Source organism: Heloderma suspectum, chromosome 2, assembly GCF_057233095.1.
Source record: "Heloderma suspectum isolate Gila_16-S chromosome 2, 16-S_ref, whole genome shotgun sequence".
NCBI classification, from domain to species: Eukaryota; Metazoa; Chordata; class Lepidosauria; order Squamata; family Helodermatidae; genus Heloderma; species Heloderma suspectum.
In genome coordinates this window covers 303,846,591-303,873,367 of record NC_139459.1, presented here as the reverse complement: position 1 = coordinate 303,873,367, position 26,777 = coordinate 303,846,591, and the positions used below count along the sequence as shown (strand labels likewise).

Genomic DNA, 26,777 nt, shown 5'->3' with positions numbered 1-26,777 from the left:
TCAGATGCTGTCAGACTGCAACTCCCATCAGCCCTAACCTGCAGAGCCAGCAGTGAGGGATGATGGGAGCTGTAGTCCAACAATGTCTGGAGAGCCACATTTCCTCTTCGGGGTCTAGGCAATCTTCTAGATTCAGCTTTATTCTTAAGACATCCATGTGAGTGGCAACAGCGACTCACACTGCTCCCCCACACACCACAAGTGTCACACATGTCAGGGTAGAAACTGAGCCCATAGAACCCCAGAGCAGTTCTGATTCTGAGGAGGAACAGCAATCCGTGGGAGAGGAGCCTGCTCATCCCTCACACACACAGCAGCTGGCAGAGATTCCTCCTGCCAGCATTCCTGAGATAGTGACCCTGGCAGTGAGAGTGCGGGAGGGGGGCTTGCTAGATGCTCGACGCAGACACAGGGAGCGACGAGCGATGGAGGGCGCGGAAAGGAGGCGTAGCGCCCATTTGGCACACAAGCAACGGTCGCGTCCCGTGGACCCAAGGAAAAGAGGGAGGAACTCTCCCTAGCCCATAAGTTCAGGGTCTGCAAGTGATTCTCCTTCAAACGGGGACCAACTGCCTAACCCGGAGCATAGGCTACTCTGCTGTTCATTGCTTAGTCGCTGGTGATTATCATCTGAAAGAGTCATTAAGTTGTAAAAGGATTAAAGCCTTGAAAAGAATCCTTTTGTCTGTGTCTTGAGTTGGCTATTGGAGTAGACTGAAAGAGGCCGCTAGGGCGCTCCTGACAACACACTTGTAGTAACTGGTTACAGCTACTGTTGGAGGACAGGAGTCTTGGAGCTGTCATCCAAGCTCTTATAGATTCTGGGATGGACTAGTGTAATGCATTTTGTGTGGTACTACCCTTGAAGAGCATCTGGAAACTCCAGCTACTGCAGAAAGCTACCTGTTCCCTTTTTATTAACTGTTTTAATATGACTAACAACTTTCCCACTATGATTTACAGCCCACCTTGCCCATGTCTCAATGTTAGCATACAGTGCTGAACCGTTGGGGAGCAAGTAGGGAAAAGGTTATCAAAGTTCTCATTAAAAGCTTCTAGATATCTGATCTAAATTTTTGTCATATGTACCTAATGTTCACTTCTAAATAACATAACATTATATGCTCCCACACTACAAATTCCAGTGTATTATCAAGCCACTGATCTATGGCAGGTGAACTTCCTGGCTTTCTAGGTTCTGAAAATTAGTATCTTAGTCACCAGGAATGCTCTATAAAGCCACCAACGCATGTATTTGCCTACGTGGGCCCACAGTATTGGAATGTAGCCAGTGTTGGCAGTATTGTCGGAAATGCCTTCAGGTATTCTAGCTAGACAGCTAATTATCATCCCCATCTCTTGCCAAAATGAAGTCACCACCAGACAGCATGGAAGCATGTGCTCTAGATTTGCTTCAGGAGCTGTGTGTATCTCCAGCAACTTGCATGTATATGCAACTCCCACTTCTGCAAACCTTTTGGGTGTGCAGTAGATTCTTAAAGTGATATGTGGTAGAGAAGTAATAATCACACATTTAGGGATGTGCCTCTCTCCCTCTGTCCCCACCAACAAGCATGAGTCGAAAAGAACATCTAAAATAAGCTCTTAAACAGCTGCACTGACTTCCTATTGGCTTCTAGACACAGTTCAAAGGATTAGTCTTAGCCTATAAAACCCCGAATGGCTTGGATTATGCCTACTTTAGAAAATGCATCTCCCCATAGGAGTCCTTCCACCCTCTGTGATCTGGGACAGGGAGATGTGAGAAATACATTCCGACTAGAGTGTTGTTTTTTTTAAACAGATTTATCCAAGTTGCACCTCCTGAGCCTATAAGCTGCACATACATTGGGCAATGAAATCTGCATTTTTAAGAGCTTCACAATGCAGTTTGTCTCAGAGGAAAAAATATGCGCACAAAATGCATATATCTGGGGAAAATGTATGCAAAACTGCATTACAGCAATGGAAAGTACTTGGAAATAACGTGTGTATTTTAAAATACACACAAGAACGTATACGTTAGGGAAAATGCGCACACACAAATGTACGAATTTCCGTACATATTTTTTGTTAAAAAATGCATACTTATTCAGAAATGGGATGGAACAAGCTTGAAATTAAAAACCAACAAGCATGGTGAGAACACGGTGCATCCAACCCTATTCTTGGGAGGAGGGCCTGCTTTGAGTCCTACAATTTTCTCACATTAAAATCTGTGAGAGCCCGGACCAGCCTTCTTCAGCCCTAAGCTCAAATAAAGGAAGAAACCCCGTCTGTCATCTTCAAGCTCCCAAGTGCAGGGTCTCCTGAGGCCTAACCTTGAGGCAGAGCAGGTGAGAAGCAGTCAAAGTCTTTAGTGACTGGAAGCCCATAGTCCAAATCTAGCCCACTGAGGAGGAGTTTCCTAGTTCTCCACCTTGGCAACCCAGATGTGTGAAGGTAGTGGCATCTGTAGCAACAATACATGACAGCATGCCAGGTACTGGGGGGTGGGGTGAGAGTTAGGACTTTGGCCTTCTGCTTCCGATACAAAAGAATGAAATAAAGGGTGGGGGGGAACCAATCTACCGGTGTAATGCCTAACGTGCACAGGTTTGAAATTGCATTTTCCATCAGGGTTATCTGTAAACCCTAGTCAAACAAAATTAATGTATGTTTAAATAGTGCTTAACAAGTAAGACATAATAGTACTCTGTCTCTTTATGATACAAAACATTAACACATTGTTGATTACAAAACCTTTAAAAATACAATGTTAGTACATTGTTAACATATACATTATTAGTTATACAAATTGCTCCCCCAGTGAAAATGTATCACTTCTAAAGCACCCCCAAAATGCTTATATCTTTTTAAATATCTTTTTAAATTTAATCCATTTAAATATCCTTCTTTAAGTACCAATATTCAGAAAACAGTATTTTACTTAATATAGAATTATAACCATTCTCTTTTAAAATTATGAAGGAAAATATAAGGTTCTCACCCAAAATCCTTGTAATAAGTAATCTAATCAATGGCCTGTCACTACTTATCATCTAGAGAACAAGTTTTGCTCTATCCAGGGGGGTGTCTCCATGAGCAATTTACTCTGAGCTGGCTGCGTTTGGAGGTCGTTAGAAATACATGATGTGGCCGTCCAGCAGCCACCTTGGAGCTTATGATGGAAAACCCAGATTTCCTGGGACTGCTTTAAGTCTGATTCTTTTCTTTAAGTTGGGTTTTCCGCACTACAGTTGTTGTGTGCCCCAACCCCCACATTTACCTCAGGTATACTAGCCCTGCCCAGGGGTGTGCCTTTCACCATGACCCCAGTCAAGGGGTGTTTCCTGTCCCTGTGTTTCCCAAAACAAGCCCATTAGTGTCTCCTCAGAAGTAACTCCCATTGTGCTGAATGAAGTTTGCCCTCAGAATTTACAGAGATCCCCCTGAATTGAATGAGCCCTTGAAGCCTGTGAAGCGCTTTACCAAACCTGCGATTCTCCGTGGCTTGGTTTGTTGCCTTAGGAAGGAACTACTTCACACCTTTGTTATAGAGATCCTGCGGTTAGAAAGGGGGCTGGTTTCCCATCCCTGTGTCCCCACCCACCCCTTTCCCAGCACATGTGTGTCTACTCAGAAGTAACTCCCACTGTGCTCAATGTGGCTTGCTCCTGAAATGCAGGTGTACCCGGAGTTTCAGGGGAAAGGTGGGGTGGGGGAGAGGGGAGGGAGAGTAGGGGAAACCTCTCTTATTGGTTGAGCAGCCCCTGCCAGTCAGATGATGTTCGCTCCAACCCCCACCAGGAAGTATGTTTTGTGAAGCGATTTTTACTGGTGCAGAGCACTTGCTTGTGGAGCCCTGCATGGACCAAAGCGCAGCAAAGCTGATTCCTTTTAAAAAATCCGGTACTCCTCCATTCGCTTCTCCTTCCGTTGTCGTGGCAGGCTGTAAATGTCAAGTATTGTTACACAAAATGTCCATTATAGATATAGAGAATTGGCAGATGATACTTAACATACAGCCACTTGTAAGATGACTTTTCCCCTACCATGGGAGAGGCTGTGCTCAGTGGTAAAGTACATGCTTTGCATTCAGAAGGTCATTTCCTAGGATCTCCAGGTAGGGTTGGAAAAAAAATCCTGTCTGAAACCCTGAAGAGCCGCTGTAACTGTGTGTCAGCGTAGATCAGCCTCCCCAACTTAATGCCTTTCAGATGTTTTGGACTACATGATCTCCAGCCAGCAATAGCTATGCTGACTGGGGATGATGGAAGCTGTAGTCCAACACATCTGGAGGGCACCCAGTTGGGGAAGGCAATACTGAGCTAGAGGGGCCAATGGTCTGACTTGGTGGCCCAGTTTGAGTGTAAACATTTCAAGTTACTAAGCTGAGATATGAGCAAGCCTTGTGCCACACTTCAGTCCTTAGCATGATGTGACTTACCACAGAGGTCTTTAATTAACCATATGTCTGAATAGGAAAACTATGGTTATCAGCTTTTCAAACCACGATCTTAACCCAACTTTACACTGTAATTTAAGATCTTGGCTTGTTCAGAAACTAGTAACCATGGTTTCCATTTACATCCAAAACAGGAAAATACAGTTAATTGAAGACTTCCTGGTTTATCAGGATGCGCTAAGGAGAGAGGATAGAAGGGACAAGCAGAAAGAGAGAGTACACAGGCCCAAGACTTATGCATATCTGGACTTATTTAGCCCAGACATGTACATCTGAACTTGGCCAGTACAAGTCAGCTTCCTATGTGCATATGACTGCTATGTAAATTGGCAAAAACGTCAAGCCTTGAGGAGAAATAGCAGTGGTAGCATACAGGATCGCTGGCTGAACACACACAGAGAAGCTGTGCCCAGTAGTGCCGCTCCTCTTACACCTGGCTCCTTTCAAGAAAGAAACTTTGTCCTGTTATTGCAATTCATGCTTCATCCCACTGCAGTCAAGATAAGGACAGAATGGCGGCACTCCTCAAGCACCATTATAATGATCAGCTACTTCGGACTGAACTATTCAAGTAATTCCACCCCCCACCCCCTTTTTTAAAATGAAAAGTAACTGTTGGGGTCTACAAACAGAAATAGCAGATTACATTTTAAAGAATTTGTAAAGTTTAAGTCTAAACTAAATATGGCAATTATATAGAAAGCACCCGCGAGTTTCAAGTAGTGTTAGAGACTAATGTTTGTGTATTTATTTTTACTGTAATTTTAATTATTTTTCAGATGCCCTGGGAACTTGTTGGAAAGCAGGGTATAAATCCCTAAAATAAAGAAATACAGTCAAGAATAACTGCTGCGAGTTTTTTGTTTTAAGATTGTCCTATGCTAGTGCACCTGTTGCAACCGTATAATTAGCAAGCAAAGTGCTTCCTGAATCACTGTCTTAAAGGGTGTAGGATATTACAGACTGGGCTTCTACTAGAAACTTCCTTCTCATCCTTTTCTTTCTTTTCCTCTCTCTCTCCTCCCCTTCAACTATCTTAAAAAAAGAAAAGAAAAGAAGCCTGAAGAAGAACTCTATAGAACTCTTACTTCTTCTTGGCAGAGAAGTAAGGTTCAGGCCGACGACCTGGCTCAAACTGGATACTAGAAATTTTACAAAACGGTCCAGACTATTCTAACACTTGCAGAGTCAGTGACAATGTGGGTCTTATTTAATACATCCTCCCATGGAAGTGTACAGGATAATCAATATAATAAGTTTACAAAGTATTAAAACAATAAAATAGGAAGACCACACAGCAGCAGATAAAACAGTCATTAAAACACAGCACCATAAAGTCATCCCAACATCAACTGGAATAAAAAGACTGTTTGGGACTCTCCTAAAGGCCGTATCAATTTCCCTAGAGAGGGCATTCCAAAGATATTGGGCCACCTCAGAAAAGGCCCTGTTCTCTGGTATTCAGCCACCGGATAGCTCTCACCAATGGAGCAGAAAGCAAGGCCTCAAATGCCGATCTTAAAACTCGGGCAGACACATATAAGTGCAGGTGGCCCTTGACATAACCTGGTCCCAAACTATTTAGGGTTTTAAAGGATAATAAGAGCACTTTAAACTGGGCCTGGAAATGAGTAGGCAGCTGATGTAATTGATAGAATAGGGGTAATATGATTAAAACACCAAGCTCCTCTTAGAATGGCCAAAATGCTTAGCTTGTCTTAGAATTTTGAAAAATGTTTAGTTCTCTACACTTCCATGTCTGGAGTAAGTTAAACAGTTAAGGGCACAATCCTATGCAGATAGGCAGCTGCCTCCAAACTCAGAGGCGACTGCCTATCCAAAGCAGGGCAGGAGAAGCACGGAGGCAATCGTTCCCGCCACGCTCCTCCTGCCCTGCTTTTTCGGCTAGGCAGCCAATTGTGGCTATCTAGCCACAGGAGCACGGAGTGGGGAAGGAGGCTGCTGTGCAACACCTAGGATGTGTTTTACAGGCAGCTATACTCTCCCCACCCCGGAACGCCCCCAGCCACGCCCCTTTCCGGCTGCTCCGCGCTCCTCTTGTGAGCCTGGAGGATGGGGCTGTTCCGCACTGCTTCAGAGGCAACGCGGAAGTGAGGGGAAATCGGTTCCCAGAAAACAGCATATCCTATGGCCCTCTAGCCGCTGTATTGCGGCCAGGGGATTGCTCCCTAACAGAATTAGGTTTCCTGGGTTAGTAAAGAAAAAACTTCTGTTTTGAGAACCAAAACAAATCTTTGCTTAAGACACTACATACTGTACTAAGTTATCAGCATTCTCCAAACAGTCATCCTCCTAAAAAGAAAGAGAGAGATGCCTTTTATCTAACCAAAAAATACATGTTCCACCCTCTCAAATTTGCTTCCTTATTTTACCAAAGGACAAGCTCATGAGACTAGGTTTTTCTGACTCGCTACAATGAGCATCTTGTTCAGCAAATTTCATACCAGCAATACATTACATTTCAAACAAGATTTTACAGGCAGGGCACTGTAAAAAGAATTTGCAAAAGCAGCATTTTATTCACAGTCGGACATTTTCAAGACATTAACCTTTAACTGGACTCATCTTATATCTTCCCCTAGACCAGGCAGCAAATGTCTGCTTCACATACATACAGGAGACACTAAAATAAATAAATATATATATGAATGATAAAAGGCATTAATAAAACATAAACAACCAAATAGCACCACACTGTTGCTGATGTGGTTAAGCTTTTCCTGTTGACTTTTGATCTTTGCTTTGCTACTGACTGTGCAGTCCTATACACATTTACTCAGAAGTAAGTCTCACTGTGTCTAATTTTAAGGAAGTGTGTTTAAGATTGTACCCTTGAAGACTTTTGGATGCTTCAACATACCATTTGGGCATAATTAGAAAAGGAATCAAAAATAAGACTGCCAGTATCATAAGGTCCTCATATAAATCTATGGTTCACCTATAGTTGGAATACTGTGTACAGTTCTGGTCACTGCACCCAAACAGAATATTGTAGAGCTGGAAAAGGTGCAGAAAAGGGCAACCAACATGATCAAGAGGCTGGAGCAATTCCCCTATGAGGAAAGGTAACAAAGTTTGGAGCTTTTTAGCTAGGAAAAAAAGGGGGAACATGATAGAGGTATACAAAAGTGTGCATCATGTGGGGAAGTGGACAGGGAGATGTTTTTCTCCATTTTTTATAATAACCCAGGGTCATCCCATGAAGCTGATTGGTGGGAGATTCAGGACAGATAAAAGTACTTCTTCACACAGCACGTAGTTAAACTATGGAATTCACTACCACAAGTTGTAGTGATGGTCTCCAACTAGGAAGAGGATTAGACAAATTTATGGAGAACAAAACTATCAATGGCTACTAGTCCTGATGGATATATGCAACCTACAGTATCAGACGCAGTATGGCTCTGTACGCCCGTTGCTCTGGAATGTGAGCAGGAGGGTGTGGTTGCCCTCATGTCCTGCTTGTGGGGTTTCCATAGGCATCTGGGTGGCCACTGTGGAAACAGAATGCTGGACTAGATAGGCCTTTGGTCTGATCCAACATGGCTCTTATGATCATTTTAGAAGTGAAGCAGTATTTAGGCATCCAAGATTGTGATTCTATGCACACTTACTCATAAGTAAACTCTAGCATAGTCAACAGTACTTACTTCAAAGTACAGTTTAGGTCTGCATCAGTGTGCATATTCCATTGGCTATCATAGGAATCAAACAGGCACCAACATTACACACTGTTTTTTCAAAGATCTCCCTATGAATATGGTAGGTGTCACGTTCTCCAGCTGTAAGCTGACTCACATCTCAACAGCAGTGCAAGGCCAAGTAAATTAAAATCTAGCACCCATAGCTTGGATATTTGACAAGTATGAGACATGCTGCAAATCTACTACAATTTAGTACTCCTTAATTCCTCAGCTTTACCTCCTCTCAAAGTTTGTTTTTCTCTCTCCAGAAGTGCCACGCAACTTCTTGGGCAATAACTTGCTCAAAGGATTTCCCTTAATAGCTATGAATACCTAGGGCTTGATTACAGCACAACTAGTACTGTGAAACAACACTCACACAGTCAACAACTTAATCACCCATACATCATGTTGGCAGTCCTTGTAATCTTTTATGTAAGTGTCATCAGGATTATACTTCCTGTGACACTAGGATATTAGCACTCTGTGCTTTTAACTGGCTGTGGTAACACCTATTGGTTCAGTCCGGGTAGAGTGAGGCAACCACCGCAGGTAGCAAATGCTGGGGACTGGAAATGTGTGAGGACAATGCTGTGTGTACCACACAGCCTGTCCTGTACTCTCTCAGCTAGCCTGCTGCCTCAAGTGCAGTGCAAGACGTTGCTCCATCAGCAACCAACAACAATGGGGTCTGAGCTGGCAGTGACTGACCAGGAAAGGTATCTCAGGGTTGTGGTGGCCAGCTTGATGAAGATGTTGACCCAGTGTGCATCTATTGTGAAAAAGGAAAATTCTGCATTGGGGATCATTAGGAAAGGAATTGAAAATAAAACTACCAACATCATAATGCCTTTATACGAATTTATTGTGCAACAATACTTGGGCTACTGTGAACAGTTCTGGTCACCACACCTCAAAACCGATATTGCAGAGTTAGAAAAGGTGCAGAAAAGGGCAACCAAAATGATCACGGGGCTTATGGGATGATCAAGCATTAGGGACTAATAATAATGCCATCCTTACACTGAATGTTCTCAGTATTACTTGTTCTGGAAGGCAAACCAATGTGTTATAGCATAAAAAAACATGTGTCTGGGAGACGGGGTCAGAGTTCTATACTTAGTCTCCATACCAGAGTTCTGTGAAATTCAACATCTCCTTTTCTCGATAGTACAAATAGGTCAACCAAAGTGACAAAGCGGCTGGAGCAACTCACTTATGAGGAAAGGTTAGGAAGTGTCTGGCTTTTTAGCTTAGAAAAGAGATGAGTAAGGAGTAAGGATGACAGAAGTGCATAAAATTATGCATAGTATGGAGAAAGGGAGACGTTTTTCTGAAAGCTGGATGGTAGCAGATGAAGGACTGACAAAGGAAGTACTTCTTCACACAGCTCATAGTTAAAACTATGGAATTTGGCACCACAAGATGTAGTGACGGCCACCAATCAGGATGGCTTTAAATTGGGATGAGACAAATTCATGGAAACTACCAATGGCTACTAGTACTGATGGCTATATATTAACACCAATATCAGAGGCAGAATGCCTCGGCATACCAGCTGCTGGGGAACACAAGCTGGAGGGTGCAACTGTGCTCATGTCCTGCTTGTGGGCTTCCCATAGGCATCTGGTGGCCAATGTGGGAACAGAATGTAGCCCTAATCAGGCATTTCACTTCCAGTGGAAGCAAGCATGTGAGACATCCACACAAAGCCCACTCTCTATATGTGTGGACATCAGAGGGAGGGGCTGCACAACGTGTGCAATTGCAGAGGCAGACCTACTCAGTGTGACCCCATTCCCAATTCATGTATTTACTTAAAGTGTAAGTTGAATCCCTGAATACGGCTTGTCTGATCCAGCAGGACTCTTCCTATGCTCTTAACGTTAAAAGTCAGCTTCTGCATGTGGTGGTGGGGCTCCTGTCTTTCGCCTCAGGCAGCAAAGTGTCTCGAGGCAGGCCTGATTTGGCCTCTCAATTCACCTCTCACCCCAACACTGGCTAGAGATTCAGTATTAATTAAAATCATACAAAATCATTAGAGAAGACCTGTGACTAGTATTGGGATGATGAAGAAAGGGCAGAACTCGTAACCTTGGAAAAACAAGTTTGAGTAACTAATGTCCCAAGAAACAGGAAGGAGAGGGAAATGTGGGGCAGGGGAGGAAAGAGCGTGTGTATCTCAGCTATGGACAATTACAACAATACCAGTATGCAGCACAAGTTGAAAGAATGAATCTGTATAGGCTCAGGAGCCAAAGGTAACTTTACATCAATGACTGAAGCATGAGGCCCTGCAGTGTAGAGGAGCTGGGACTTTGTACAGCTGTGGAAGAATCACTGGGTTCAGTTATAGATTTTAATTTTACATGAGTAGCTTATTGTCATAGCTCATCCTGGTGACAACTGTTTTTCTTCCTCAAAATGTCCTCCACACATACCTGCCACAAAAAACTTTTTGAAAGCCTCCCTTTTTTTTAATGCAGACAGGCACTTATTGACTGCAGTTAATACTTGATTGGTATAACACCTAAAAACTCCCAATCAACGACAAACCCATGGAAAGGACAGGAAGGATATCACGAGAAGTTGCTGAACTATGAAACAGACTATCGACAGAAATAGCCTTACAGAGAGGTGGGGGATTTCTAATGCCAGACACAGTCACCAAGCACACATACAGCACAAAGGATGCACTTTTCTTTGAGATAAAGAGGCCCATTCCAGACAGCAACGAGGCCTTGGGGCAGGTCATGCCACCAAACCTTCAGTACCACGGCCCTGCTTAGGGAAAAGAGAGCGTCAAGACAGGCACACACAGAGAGATTATATCTGAAGAGACACATACATTATACTCAAAGACTCCTAGAAAAGGAAACTGTCATACAGGTCATCGCTAGAATCTCTAATTTAAAATGGAGAGGAGGGAAAAGCAACATTCAGAAAGAAGAGGGCTCGGTCCTGCTGAATGTACAGACGTTAAGAAACAATGAACAGTAAATACACGAACATCTGGCGATCTCACAGCCACCAGGTCCTGGACTGGCGTGGTGGTGGTGGTGGTGGGGAGCTTGGATTGAAGAATGCCGTCTCCCGTGGAAGTGGGGCTGCCTGCCTGGAAGGGTGTTGCGGTGGTTAGACGAAAGGAGCATCAACACGGGGCAGGAGCGAAAGAAGTCGCGACCTTTCATTTTCCGTATGAGCGGAGAGCTATTCAGAGTTCACCCCAATGGTGCCTGCCCAGCCACCAGCGCACATACCAGCAGGAGATACGTGGAATAATGCCCTAGGATACCCCCCCTACCGACCCACCCAGTGTTTGGGGTCATGGGGGGTCCCCTTTGGAGGTGGGAGCGGGGAGGCTTCCTACCTTATATATGTTTCCTCCCCGGCCGCAAGAGGCGCTCGCTCTGCGCAGCCTCCTCGGTACCTTGGCTCGCTGGTCGAGTGGGAAGGAGGCCTCTCGCGCTGGCTCATTCCCGGGACTCTGGAGCGGCCATCCTGCAGCCACCTAGATTCTGTCCCAGGTCCAAAAAGGGGTGGAGGCTGTTTGCGCGCGGGGGGAGCGTCGTTAGCAAGCCGCAAACACACGCGCACGACCCACCACTCCCTGGCTCTCTCTGCGGCGTCGCTGGGACTTGCAGTCCGCTCAGATGGGAGCCTCTTGCCGTGGAAGGAGCGCGTACAGCCGCCTCGCCGAGGAGGAAGGTGATGGAGACGGCAGCAGGCTATTCGGTTCACTCCTCACGAGAGAATTGAGCGCCGATCCCTGACTCCGATGGTCTTCGGCCAATCACGAGGCGCCTAAATGAAGAAGCCGGACTCAAAAGCGAAACAAAAGGACCAAACAAGCCAATGAAGAAAGAAGAGAGGCGGGGCCATGGGTGGAACTATTAGGGAGTTAAGGCAGCAGTTACCCGCAGCCGCTTCGCAGGAGTTGTATCGTGGCATCCAGTGACAGCGAAAGGAAAGGCTGCTCCTTGGCCGTACAGCCTTGAACGTTACAAAAATACCTATGGTCTTCACGTCGTTCTTACGTTTATTCCTACACGGAAGTGCCTTTAACATCTCGCCTCCGGAACACACATTTAGTGGTGTTCCCAGACTAGGAGGGTTAGTTCAGCAATCATATTTTTATACCTATTCACTATGGAATTAGAGATTCTTTTATAGAACTCTTGCCTCCTCAGTCTATATTTGTGATCACTAATAAGTTGATCAGTACAGTCCAATAGCGTACCCCCAGTTAAGTGTAAATAGGATCGCAGGCTTTGACCACTCAACAAACAAGGCAAGCATGCACAGCAAGTGTAAAAGAACTCCATTCTTACAACATCATCATCAACAACGACAACAACAAATGGAGGAAGACAAAATATAAAGAAATACATAGACAATGGGGGTCAAACCTAGATAATTACTCTCAACAAAACAATTAATTATGACAGCAGTGAAAACCTTTCTAAGAATTAATATCCAGTTTGTAACACCTGCTCAAATAACCCAAAAACTGCCCAACATATTTCAAAGGATTCCTGATGTTGTATACCATCTCTATTGGTTTGTTTATTTAACATATTTCTAAATCATCCCTCATCCAATGGATTCCAGGGTGGTGTACAATAGACATAAAAATTATTTAAACAAAATACAAATACAATAAAACTATGCTTTTATTACAGTTACAGACAAAAAGGCAGCTAAAGACTATAAAACTACAGTCAGATGGGAGATTAAACAGCCCTTTAGAATTCCAGAACAAATAGAAAGGTCTTAAGCTAGTGCCTTAAACAGAGCTATGGACATAATATGTTGGAAATACTGGAAATGTGTTATTTTGCCTTTCCATCTAGTGTGTGGCTTGCTTACTCAAGTCATATGGATATATTTGTTCTGTAGGAGGTCTTATAGTGGCATTCTAAGACCATAGCTCAATGGTAGTGCTCACGCTTTCCAAGGATGATCAGTGAAGGGAGAAACCTTGGCCTGAGACCCTGAAGAACAGAGTAGACAATACTATGCTAGGTAGACAAGTATTCTGACCTGGTAAAAGGCAGCTTCTTATGTTCTATGTCCTATAGTTGGGGTTCTATGAGCTGATCAGTGAGGGACTGAGATGTGAATGGTCCTATCCTGTGCTGAGAGGAAGGGTGGAATTGATGGTCTTTTGGTCCCTTCCAATTCCATTAATGTTATGACTGTGTAACAGAAAAGCAAAGCACAGCAATCCCCTCTCAGTTATCCTTCTGCTGGCAGGCAAAAGAGGGTTTAGCATATTATCTAGTCTGCTGTTGAACGGGTTTTTAATGGGTTGGTAGAACGTAGGGAAAACCACTAAACCATTCAGGTATGACCTAAATCATATCCCTTATGAATATACAGTGGAGATGAGGAATAGATTTCAGGGATTAGACCTGATACACAGAGTGCCTGAGGAACTATGGACGGAGGTCCGTAACATTGTTCAAGAGGCAGCAACTAAGTCCAATCCATCTCAATCCATCCCAAAGAAAAAGAAATGCAAGAAAGCCAAGTGGCTGTCTGATGAGGCTTTACAAGTAGCTCACGAAAGAAGGGAAGCGAAAAGCAAGGGAGAAAGGGGAAGATATATCCAACTGAATGCAGAGTTCCAGAGAATAGCAAGGAGAGACAAGAAGGCCTTCTTAAATGAACAATGCAAAGAAATCGAGGAAAACAACAGAATGGGAAAGACTAGAGATCTCTTCAAGAAAATCGGAGATCTCAAGGGAACGTTTTGTGCAAAGACGGGCATGATAAAGGACAAAGAAGGCAGGGATCTAACAGATGCAGATGAGATTAAGAAGAGGTGGAAAGAATACACAGAAGAACTATACAGGAAAGATCTGAATGTCCCTGATAGCCATGATAGTGCGGTCACTGAACTTGAGCCGGACATCCTCGAGAGTGAAGTCAAGTGGGCCTTAGGAAGCATTACTAACAAGAGAGTAATTACTCTCTTGTTAGTAATTACAAGACTAACTGTAATTAGGAGATGACAGTATTCCAGCTGAGCTATTTAAAATCCTAAAAGATGATGCTGTTAAAGTGCTGCATTCAATATGCCAACAAATTTGGAACACTCAGCAATGGCCGCAAGACTGGAAAAGGTCAGTTTACATTCCAATTCCAAAGAAGGGCAACGCCAAAGAGTGTTCAAATTACCGCACAATTGTGCTCATTTCACATGCTAGCAAGGTGATGCTCAAAATCCTACAAGCTAGGCTTCAGCAGTATGCGAACCGAGAACTACCGGAAGTACAAGCGGGGTTTCGAAGAGGCAGAGGAACTAGAGATCAAATCGCCAACATTCGCTGCATCATGGAGAAAGCAAGAGAATTCCAGAAAAACGTCTATTTCTGCTTCATTGACTACGCTAAAGCCTTTGATTGTGTGGATCACAACAAACTGTGGCAAATTCTTAAAGTGATGGGAGTACCAGACCACCTTACCTGTCTCCTGAGAAACATGTACGAGGGTCAAGAAGCAACAGTAAGAACCAGACATGGAACAACCAATTGGTTCAAAATTGGGAAAGGAGTACGACAAGGCTGCATATTGTCACCCTGCTTATTTAACGTACAAGCAGAGTACATCATGAGAGATGCCGGGTTGGATGAATCACAGGTCGGAATTAAGATTGCTGGGAGAATGATCAACAACCTCCGATATGCAGACGATACCACCCTAATGGCAGAAAGCGAAGAGGATCTCAAGAGCCTCTTGTTGAGGGTGAAAGAGGAGAGTGCAAAAGCTGGTTTGAAACTCACCATTAAAAAAACGAAGATCATGGCATCTGGCCCCATCACTTCCTGGCATACAGAAGGGGAAGAAATGGAAGCAGTGACAGATTTTACTTTCTTGGGCTCCAAGATCACCGCAGACGGTGACTGTAGCCATGAAATTAAAAGACGCTTGCTCCTTGGGAGGAAAGCTATGGCCAACCTAGACAGCATAGTAAGAAGCAGAGACATCACCTTGCCGACAAAGGTCTGTCTAATCAAAGCTATGGTTTTCCCAGTAGTAATGTATGGCTGTGAGAGCTGGACTATAAGGAAGGCTGAGCGCCGAAGAACTGATGCTTTCGAACTGTGGTGCTGGAGAAGACTCTTACGAGTCCCCTGGACTGCAAGGAGGTCAAATCAGTCCATCCTAAAGGAAATCAACCCTGAGTGCTCATTGGAAGGACAGATACTGAAGCTGAAGCTCAAATACTTTGGCCACCTAATGCGAAGAGAAAACTCTCTGGAAAAGACCCTGATGCTGGGAAAGACTGAAGGCAAAAGGAGAAGGGGACGGCAGAGGATGAGATGGCTAGATAGCATCACCGATGCGATGAATATGAACTTGAGCACGCTCCGGGAGAGAGCGCAGGACAGGAAGGCCTGGCGTGCTATGGTCCATGGGGTCACGAAGAGTCGGACACGACTGAACGACTGAACAACAACTGTTTATTTATGTTATTGTGTTTTTAACTGTTTTAATGTATTTGCTCTTATGTTATGTTTAATTAAGGATTTGTTTTTAGTCTAGATTTTATTGTTAGCCACTTTAAGTGCCATTTTGTTGGGAGAATGGCAGGATATAAATCAGATCAAGTAAGGGTGCAATGCAATGCATGTTTACACAGAATGAAGTCCTACAACTCCCAGCATCCCCCAGCCAGCCATGAACAAAGTCCTAGAACTCCCAGCCAGCCATGCTGGCTGGGGAATACTGGGAGTTGTAGGACTTCTTTCTGTCTAAACATGAATAGGATTGCGCCCTAAATAACGAAACAGGCAACAAGCAAGTGGAAAACTGACAAATCTCTCTCCCCTGACTCCCCCCGCCCCAGTAAACCTATAAAGTTCACTGACCGTCCTGGAATATGACGTTCAGGAACGTGGCAGGGCGCACAATAGACCTGGATGAACTCAATGAAGTTTGCTTCCAAGGAGAACGCGTCGACTCAGGGCGCACGAACAGAGTGCTTGCAACGTTCGACATACACCGTGTTCCCGACTTAAACCTCCAATTGCTAAAATACCGAAATTAATGAGAAGTAACCGCGCAGCACCACGTAAACTGCCCTCTTTCCAAAGCATCCGATAAAGGTTGGGCAACGAGTGCTCTGAGCCGGTCGAGAGAGTTCTCAGTGTCAGTAAGCCGCAGGCTAGGGTAAGTCCCAGTCTCATTGAACCCAATAGGACGCCCACCCCCATAAGCACGCAGGGGATTGGCCTCCCTGCCTGTCAAGCAAAGGACCCTCTGACGCGAGGAGCCTGCCTTCGGTACTGATTAATATTCAGCAGGGCGCTCTCCGCTATTCGCCCAGGAAGAAGAGCCGCTCCATCTGCATATTCATTAGGCGCTCAGCTCAGTTATTATTCATGAGCTTTCGCGGGCTTTTTTTTACCACGTGATCCCGTTTCGCGCGGAATTCGGGCTGCGGCTGGCGCTGGACCTGGGGCCTTTCAGCGAAAGTCCAGTAGGCTCGGAAAGCGGCGGAGATGGCGGTGAGTAGCGGATGGGCTCGGAGGGGGGCCTCTGTTAGGGTCTGGAAGAAAGGTTTCTCACGGTCGATACAGAGTTGCTTTTTCCTTAGCGTAGAACCTGTGGGTCGTATCACATTTTAGCCTTACGTAGAGTAAACCCATTGAAATGAATGGGACGTAAGTTAGCTGTGACTAACTTGACCAATTCATTTCAGTGGGTCTACTCTACGTAGGACTAACATTGGATACTACCCTTTGTCTTTGCTTCCCGTTATGGCCGGGCGGGTCGCCACGCATCACCTGGTTAACTTTGGCTAGTGCTTGCCTCGGTTGCTCGGCTGGGTATTCTGGGGCCTGCGGGCTGATAGATTTTGCAGTCTAACCCTGTTCTCCAGCGGGCTGCACAAGGGATGCGGGAGAGCCTAGGCTTTTGTTCAAAGCTAGCCTGCAGTGCAGTGTAAAGACCTGCCTGAACAGAAGGCTCAGTTCTCGCCACTTTGTGCCTGGCCTGTATCATGTCAGAGTGCAAGGGGAGCTCGTGTGGTGAAAGAGTTCCCCGTCCAGATATATTCCCGGCGCGTAGAACAGGTAGACAGGGCTGGAATCACATGCGCACTTACGGGCGCAAGCCTCATTGAGCTCTGTGGGACCTACTTCTGGGTAAGCATGCATAGAATTACACTGGGCATGTCAGGAAGAAGGATTCTAGCCCAGCTATTATAACTTGGCATCTAGTTTCTAATGTCTAGGAGTGCTTTCATGGGGGAACTGTTCTGTTAGGTGAGCCCCACCCTCACCCCACATGCACATGGCCATGCTGAAGCAGTACAGCCCAGGCACAAGTTTACAGTCCCAGTGAGAGCTAGGCCACGTCTGGTCTGCCTGGTTCTTTGGTAAGTAGCACCCTAAGACGGAGAGGCTGCAGTTTCATTTTCCTGGGCTTTGTATGTGAAAGCCGAGTGCTGTTCCCCCTGTGGGCTGTTCTGTGCCACAGTAATAGCACCTGCTTCCCTGAAAAGTTGTATTAACTCTCATTTCCTTTGAATAATAATCCTTCTTTCCCTGCTATTCCAGTTTTCAGATTTGCCAAACAGAATGCTCTTTTTCACACACCACCCTGTCCTGCCTTGATACAGCACTGTGTCAATCTGCCCCTTGGGGTGTTTCGTATGTATGTGCTTAGTCTTGAAAGTTGCCCTGCTTTCTGCATTTCTGACAGTAAAGCAGCATGCCCTAGTCTAGTGTCCTCCAAGTGTGTTGGACTGCAGCTCCCATAATTCCCCATCAGGCGCCAGGTTCAAGAAATGTGCAGTAAAGATTACCCTAACTCACGGTAACTTTTAAACTTGGCACCATGTGTTCCCTTAGGATTCCTCAGAGTCCAACATGGCCACCAGCCCTGTGCGCAGTTCTCGGCGAGGAGACGCCTTCACTTCCAGCCCTGGTAGAGATCTGCCCCCGTTCGAGGATGAATCTGAAGGACTCCTGGGAGCTGAGGGGCTCCCTGATGAAGAAGAGGAAGATGGGGAGGAGCTGATTGGAGAAGGGATGGAAAGGTAGGAGACTCACTCCACTGTGGCTGGGTCCTTATGTGAGACTTCTTTTTCGTGGAGGCAGAATGTGTGTGATCACCTGGCCATCCTTGAAACTGAGTTTCAAAGGTGCAAATATTCTACAATTGCTTAGTTCTCCTTTTGCGCACAAATAAATTAGGGTTTATTTCAAAAGGTCAAATATTATGGAAGATGCCCTTTTGTGTTTGGATGGATGTTGGCATGATAGCAAAAGACTTATTAATTTCACCACACCTTATTACTGAAAACCAACCAAGAACTGGCAAACTCGCTCTGGAAATATTTCCCTATACAGATGTTTGTAAGTGCTACAACTGTGAGCAACTAGTCGCATTTGTCTGCAATCAGGGCTGCCAGATGTTACATCTCCATTTGCATCGAAGGATGCTTCCAGCCAACTTGCAACAAATGAACAGCATGTTGCAGATGGGGTATACATCCAGATGCGCATTCTCATTGTCAATACATGCGTTAAGCAGGCCTCTCCTGCTGGGTGACTGTATTGTGCTGTTGTCCAACAACTTATACTGTCTGTCTCAAGGGTGGCAAGACTCTAGGCTTGCAGGATCTACTTTGTTTTTTACTAGAAAAAACTAATTTTTTTAGATAATTGGAGCCAAGTGCAAAAGACATAGAATTAAAGAATTCTGAGCCCAGAAATCGTTTTGAGTGCTAGAACTGAACTGACTTCACAGTCCTTCCACACCTGGTTTTATACACATAGACTTCATTTCAATAGTATGATTTTTTTGGTGGGGGATCATTTTGTTGTTGCCATTGTTAAACAAACGGGAGTCAGAAATTGTTGTGGCTCTCGTTCAAACCACCCAGAGATATACCAGTAGATCCTGATCTAACTTCTGCCCACCCCAGCTGTCTAGACCTTTTCCCCATCTTATTTTGAGATTGTCATAAATTCTGAAAATTATACTCAATTCATTTGATTGCATATATGCATTGCTCTCCCTTTTATCATCCGTTATTCTAATGTATTACTTTTATTAGGGTTATATTATATTGTTCTTTTAAATCTTGTAACACACCATGTACATTGCTGATGCTTCCTTCATAAATGTCCCTAGTAAATGTAGGATGCTCCGCTTAATTCCTACATGCTCACCTAAGGGTGAGAAAAGTACATTTTTACCGTTGGGGCTGGTTCTGACAAACCTATCAGCTGCATGTGGTGGGGGAATGGGGCCACAGCTGTCCATCCTCCCCATGGCAAGCACCAATCTTGATGGATACCCTTGTGTCTTTGGCTCATTTGTACAGCACCTACGTTTGAAACAAAAATCCACCATGTGTCGGCTCAAACTGTGCAGTTGTTCCAGCTGCACAGTTTGTGGCTACTTGCATTGGATTTTTCATGTGTAGATGCTGTGCAACCAAGATTCCCACACGTGAACATCTGGTTCATCTGCAGTAGGGTAAGTGCTTGGGGGGGCTCAGAAAAGGAAGTGGGGAATTCAGAGGATTCATTCATGCTGTGCGGTTGATTAACGGAAGTGTGTGGGTGTCTAGGGACTACCGCCCTATTCCAGAGCTTGATGTTTATGAAGCTGAAGGCTTGGCCATGGATGATGAAGACCTAGAGGAGCTGACTGCCAGCCAGAGGGAAGCAGCAGAGCGGGCCATGAGGCAGAGGGACCATGAGATGGACCGTGCCCTGGGCCGCATGAGGAGTGGTCTGCTTTATGGTATGTTTTTGAAGCTTGCTTTTTGCTAGTAAAATAGCTATATCTGTATAATCCATTACCCAAAGAGCAGCTGGCGGTCTCTTGCCTTGCTCAATTTTTTGTATACACACGTGCACATACATACATATATATATATATATATATAGAGAGAGAGAGAGAGAGATTTTATACATACATATGTATTTTATATTTTATATATATATATATATATATACATACACACACACACACACACACATCCATATACACATACGTACACGTGATGTTTTTGTTGCTCTTCAGCAGTGTACTCAAGGTATAAAAACGTTACAGTTTTAATTAATAATACAAATCACAATAAAACAAGATATAACAGCAGTTTCAGGTTGCAATCCTATGCACACTTGGTGACAAGCCCTATTGAGCACAGTGGGACTTAATTCCAAGTAAATGTGCATAGGATTACACTGTTAATCTTGCATATCTTGTTTCATAGTTGTAACTAAGCTTGCAGTGCCTGACCTCTAGTCCTATAATGGGATCTGAGCCCAAATAGGTTTTGAGCTAGAAGTTGTAACATTGGATCTCTAGAACTGTCTGCATTATCTAGCTTAGGGCACAATCCTATGGGGATAGTCAGCCTCCTCCGAATTTGGAGGCAACCGACTATCCAGTGCAGGGTGGGCGAAGTGCGGAGGGGATCTTCTCCGTGTTCCAGCTGCCCTGCATTTGCAGGTGGACGGCCAATTTTGGCTGTCTAGCCAGGGCTCCTCAGAGCTCGGGGGAGGCCAGATGCCGTATAGGAAGCATAATGGCACTTCCGCCGTACCCTCCTTTACTTGCTCCCAGGAATGCCCTGTTTTTGGCGGCTCCTCACTGCCCTTTCAAACGTGGAGCCAGGGACGAACTGCACCACCTACGAGGTGGCGGGGGAGGGGAGTTGGTTCTCTGAGAACTGACCTCAGAGCACTGGCTCGGTTCCCAGAAAATGAAAAATCCTATGGCTGTCTAGATGCAATCTAGTGGCCATAGGATTGCGCCCTTAATGAGGTTAGGAAATAAGTAGTTGATGTTCACCTTGAAATTAAGCCGCTGTTAATTGTTTCTATCTGTATATTTGCAGAAGACCTTGCAGGCGCATTTGGCATTGTATAGATTTTCATTATTTATTCATTTTTGTTTATAACCACCCTTCAACAGGTTCCCGGGGCAGCTTATAAAAAGTTAAAATTACAATAAAACAAGAACATTAAAACAGCACAATATAAAAGAGCCGTATAAAAGCACCCAACAGAATTAAAAAGAGATACTAAACAGCATAAAATCAATATACACAAGATTTAAAAGCCTGGGAAAACAAAAAGGTCTTGGCTCAGTGCCAGAATGTCATCGAGGTAGGCACTAACCCTGTAGACAAGCACATGGGTCTTATACCCCTTAAGAAGGAAGAGTTGGCTTGATGTCATCGCCACATCTATGTTTACCTACCGGTCCGATCTGTCCCTTCTTACTCCATCCTCTATTTAAAACTGTAGAGAGCGACGATGAAGATGAGGATCGCCCTTTGCGGAAGAGGCGCCTGGCGGAACGGGCTGCTGACGGCATGGAAGATGAGGATGAAGACATGATTGAGAGCATTGAGAACCTGGAAGACATGAAGGGGCACTCTGTGAGGGAGTGGGTGTCTATGGCAGCTCCTCGGCTCGAGATCTACCACCGCTTCAAGAACTTCCTGAAGACTCACGTGGATGACCACGGCCACAACGTTTTCAAGGAGAGGATCAGTGACATGTGCAAAGGTACAGCTGTGGAAGAAAAAAGGCAGGGAGGAGCAGGCTTCTTTGGCCTGTTCTGCAGTGTTTTCGTTCACAGTTGAGACAAATACATCCTCTTCTGACTGACCTGGGGGGACTCACCTACATTGCAGTTCCAAGCCATTAGTGCAGACTTATGCACAGGCCTCCTGACTGCAACCTACCAATGGAGCCCAACCCAACCCAGTGCTTGGGAATCCTTTTAGCAGAATGCACACTGTACCTGTTGCAGGAGATACCTGGGCTTTTTTTCCTCTCCTGCAACTGTAACTAAGGGTTCTAGCGTTAAAGGCAACCTAAAACAAATAAATAAATAAATAAAAATAAAATAAGGTTATTCGACCTACACCTTCTCCAGCTCTCTTCCTCCCTGCTCCTTTATTACTCCATGGATTATTTTAGGAACTTTGTTTATATAATTCACAAGGGAATATGTCTAATTATTGGAATACTGTGTAGTAAATTTTAAAGAAAATTACAGTCTCAGCCATAATCGCAGTCCTTCTAAAGTTCATTTTTCTTGGTAATCACAAGCTTCCTAAAGAAGACTTCCATGGCTCATGGAACCATGGTTTGTCTTGCCATGATTCATACTGAAACCAGAACTTCAATAGAGGAATGATTGAGCTCCATGTGATTGGAAAGGTGCTCCTAAACACATCATATGGAAATTAGTTCCATTGAAAAATGGGACTTGCATATAAGTATGTGCTAAGCAAGTGTTCTGGTATCCCAGTCATGTTCAGCTCTTATAGTACCAATCCTCTGTACTCAGACATAACTCACTGAGTGTAATGGGGATCACTCCCAAGTATACATGCATAGGGTTAGGGTGCTTCCAGACCAGTCTTTTATGATGCAGTCTTCCTGCCTCATTCACAGAATTTTACAGGGCATCCAGACAATGTTATCTTCAATTTGTAATCCTCCTATGTTTTCTCACCATTCTTCCTTTCTTTTCTTACCAGAAAAAATCCATTAAGGAGTTAAAAATGGAATAGCTGCACAGTGCCTTTTGATAAAGCACTAGGAGCTCTCCATCTGGAAGCACCCTTACAGCCTTACAGTGCAAAATTATGCATGTTTACTCAGGAGTAAGTCCCAATATGTTTAATGGGGCTTACTCCCTAGTAAATACGTTTAGGATTGCAGCCTCAGGAGAACAAGCCTAGAACTATAGTTGATTAGTTTCATACAGTAGCTGAAGGAATTTAAGACTTGAGCATCAATTTGTTATTAAAGCCAAAGCAACGTATCGTCGTTTTCATGGTGTGTTGTCTAAAAGTGGCAATAGTTTGTGTTGAATAGTGACAGTGTGCTCATGTAATACACACAATTTCGTATACTGCAGCAAGGATAATGAAAAGTATGGACTATTTGTTGTTGTTAGACAATATTATATAGCCATCTATTGTAGACTTATAGTTCAAAGGTTAGCATCACCGATGCAATGAATATGAACTTGAGCACATTCCAGGAGAGAGCGGAGGACAGGAAGGCCTGGCATGCTATGGTCCATGGGGTCACGAAGAGTCAGACACGACTTAACGACTGAACAACAACAACAAGTTTAAAGGTTATCATCCCACAAGGGGAAAATGTTATACCTGATATTCAGAATAGTTCATGTTCCTGCTCCTGCTATGAAATAATAAATGCTATGCATTCACACATTAATGAGGACAATAAACACTATTGTTGCATAATGATAGGATGCTTCATTTGGTGATTTTATTTTTTTATCTTTTTACAGTCGGTAGGAGGAACTTTGTCATAATTTGACAAAAACTTCTTTCTCTCTCTCTCGGCAGAGAACAGAGAGAGCCTGGTGGTGAATTATGAAGACCTGGCTGCCCGGGAACATGTCCTGGCCTATTTTCTTCCAGAAGCCCCTGCTGAAATGTTGAAGATCTTTGACGAAGCAGCCAAGGAAGTGGTGTTGGCCATGTACCCCAAATATGACCGGATTGTTCAGGAAATCCACGTCCGCATCTCACATCTGCCTCTAGTGGAGGAATTACGATCACTCAGGTGAGGAGTCAGTCTGGGCGGCCTTGCTGTGGCCTTGAGTGGTTAGGCTCATTAGTGAAATATAGCTGGCTAGGAGGTATGTGATTGGGCTCATAAATGGCTGCTCACCTGATCCCCTGTGGCAAATAAGCATTCAGTGATGGCACGAGGGGGGGGGGGGCGGATTGAGGGGCAAGCTCTGTGTTCTGTATTGAACATTCTGAAACAGAAGCATCTCTCTCTGAACCATAACATGGGTGGTGCCGATGGGAAGATTTTTCTCAATGTTTTAGCCACACAGGTGGGGGGCAAGGCATGATTTTAGTTCCAGTTGCCCTCGGAAGGAAACAGATCGGCATTACCTCCCCGCATGCTGTGTTCCTAGTGAGGACACCCCACCGCACGTGCAATTAATAAAAGCCAAGAGGAAGACATACCACATACTACACAATTAGCAAGTCTGTAGATTGTCTCTCAGTAAGAGACTCCAGAATATCTGAGCCTAGAGGACTGGCTACTTAGGGCAGGAAGCTGAAGTGAGAGGAGAAAAATCTGCGGTTGCAGTAGACATGGAGCAGGTTCACACATCATTTTAAGCCATAGTAGTTTATAAGCTGCTCACAGTAGGTTATTTGGAAAATAAGAGAGCCAGTGTGATGTAGTGGCTAGAGTGTTGGACTGGGAGCCGGGAGATCCGGGTTCTAGTCCCCACTCAGCCATGGAAGCTCACTGGGTGACTTTGGGCCAGTCACAGACTCTCAGCCCAACCTACCTCACAGGGTTGTTGTGAGGATAAAATGGAGAGGATGAGGATAATGTAAGCTGCCTTGGGTTCCTTGCAAGAGGAAAAAAGGCGGGATATAAATGCAATAAATAAATAAATAAATTAAGCTACGCAGAGTAGATTTCCCCCCCCCTTGCCACTCCTCCCTCTGTAGTCCTCCCACCCAGCCAGGATGGTGTCCCAGCTTCCTTTATGCTGGATTCCATCCCCTGCCAACCCTCGCGCCACAGCTGTGTCACATTCCTCTCTCTGAATGGCCGGCTGTGTGCTGGGGGTCATCTTCTTCCGTCTCTGCCTTGTCACCAATGATCTCACCCCACTGTCAATCCTTACCCGCTTCCCAGCACACCCACCGCCATCACCCAAGCCATGCCATGCCCCACCACCCTGGTCCCCAGCCTGATGTCCACGCTTTTCCCTTCCCACCTGCCCGCCTGCCCCCTCACTGCCATCGCCCCGCACAACCCGCAGTGCTCCCCTCCTCTCCGTGCACCACCCTTTCCCCCTGCCCGCCCGCACCAAAAAGGGGGTAGTGGCTCTAAACCCTTGGACGTTTGCAGGAACAGGTCAAAATTTCATACACAGGTCCCCCTCATAGGAAGGCACCCAATGCACAACCAAAACCCTGCGTGATTACAAACATGTGCGAGCAAAAACACCTTTGCACCAAAAAGGGGATGGAGGCTCTACGCCCTTGGACATTTGCAGGAACAGGTCAAAATTTCATACACGGGTTCCCACCATGGAGAGGCACCTGAGGCAGAACTAAAGTCCTGCACAGCTATGCCTCTCTGTGGGAAACGTGGGGGTTTGACACTTTGGAAGTTTGCAGAGTGCACCACCAAGAGAGGAGTAAGGGTGGAAACAGGTGAAGAGCGCAATCTGTTGCTAGGCAGATCTCGGAAACAGATTGCCCAAGAGGAGCAGAACGGTGGCAACGGTTTTGACTGCGCTTGCCAGGCAACTCTGTAGGTGATCTGATTAAACCACTCTAGCGCGCCAGACAACACAATAAGCCATGATGGTTAAAATGAGCCTCACTGCAGACCATGGCTTATCAGGGTGGCTTATTTCGGCTTAATAAACCACCATGGTTGGGGAAAACCGGTTGCAGGTGACATGATAAACTACCACGGCTAAGTCAAAAAAATAAACCACCGTGGCTTATTGTTTCATAGAAACCCAGCCATTAACAATGGTGATGGTTTCAGCTTGCTATGAAAGCCAACCCATTTTCTCAAAGAACCCTTTCGAAGGCATTGCACCTCTTTGAGTGACATCCTTGCATTCCCCGTTGGATGCTCTGATAGCCTGCGGGAGATGGCTGTAGTTAATCCCCCCTCTCTGCAACGAGGGAGCTGCCTGTTTTAGCCTTGTTCTTGCCGTTTCTCTTAGGCAGCTGCACTTGAGCCAGCTGATCCGGACGAGCGGAGTTGTGACGAGCTGCACTGGGGTCCTCCCCCAGCTCAGCATGGTCAAATACAATTGTACCAAGTGTAGCTTCATCCTGGGGCCTTTCGTGCAGTCCCAGAACCAGGAAGTAAAGCCAGGATCCTGCCCAGAGTGTCAGTCCGCTGGCCCCTTTGAAATCAACATGGAAGAGGTAAGCGATGCTTGGGTGGCGCTAGGAGTCCGATTCCTGCTCTTACGTCTTGAGCCGTGAGATGGTGTAGACTGCGTAGGTAACGATGCTGTGTAGTGAATCGACTGGGACAAATAAGCCCAGAGCCTGGCTGCTGTTCTGCTTCATTCCACCTGAAGACCCAGATTGCTATGTTTGCTGCTTGCCATGGGTGACTCGGAGTTGGAGGCTGCCATGGGCGGGTGGGCTTGCGCTGGGCTCTTCGCTATCCCCTCTTTCCTGTTTCCTTCTATCCATGCTGTGCTCAGCAGTTGATGATCCAAACATATTGCATGTCTTGTTTCCTTCCCCATTCTTTAGCTGATGGTACTGTTTTCATAAAGATCAAACAACGTCTCCCTGATCCACCTGCCAGGCAATTCATAGTCATAGTGCCCTGTAGTCCAGTTTAACCTAGCCTCACGGACCCTGCTTGCACTGCTTCAGGCAACCCTGCTACTGCTGCTTACCTCTATCAAACACCTTCCTGATGATGGGGTTAGGGACACAAAGCTTTGGGAAGTCTGTACTGTCCTGTTGAGAGTTTCCACGGATGTGTAGAATGGAATCTGATATTTGGCATGAAACTGGACACCTTAAAAAGGGTGGTACCTTCTTTCGTTTAAAGTAAAAGTATGTTCATGGTGGT

At 45.2% G+C, this 26,777-nt stretch overlaps 2 protein-coding genes across 4 annotated transcripts in view; one reads left to right on the top strand and one right to left on the bottom strand.

Annotated features, from left to right (window-relative positions):
- Positions 1–16,314, bottom strand: part of TPRA1 (transmembrane protein adipocyte associated 1) — a 54,900-nt gene extending 38,586 nt beyond the window's left edge. For 2 of the 3 annotated variants that reach the window (XM_084840179.1, XM_084840180.1), the window contains exon 1: positions 11,522–11,922. The gene's annotated coding sequence lies outside the window, so the exon portion shown is untranslated. Of the gene's footprint in view, positions 1–11,521; positions 11,956–16,028 lie in introns of those variants that run through there. The other variant, XM_084840178.1, reaches the window with a different exon arrangement.
- A 269-nt stretch (positions 16,315–16,583) lies between these two features.
- The window catches only part of MCM2 (minichromosome maintenance complex component 2), a 29,211-nt gene continuing 19,017 nt past the window's right edge, over positions 16,584–26,777 (top strand). Inside the window, exons 1-6 of the mRNA XM_084840176.1 lie at positions 16,584–16,667; positions 18,015–18,202; positions 19,745–19,920; positions 21,435–21,698; positions 23,525–23,744; positions 25,903–26,110. Of these exons, the coding sequence (XP_084696302.1) occupies positions 16,662–16,667; positions 18,015–18,202; positions 19,745–19,920; positions 21,435–21,698; positions 23,525–23,744; positions 25,903–26,110 (1,062 nt within the window). The 5' untranslated portion in view covers positions 16,584–16,661. The remainder of the gene's footprint in view (positions 16,668–18,014; positions 18,203–19,744; positions 19,921–21,434; positions 21,699–23,524; positions 23,745–25,902; positions 26,111–26,777) is intronic.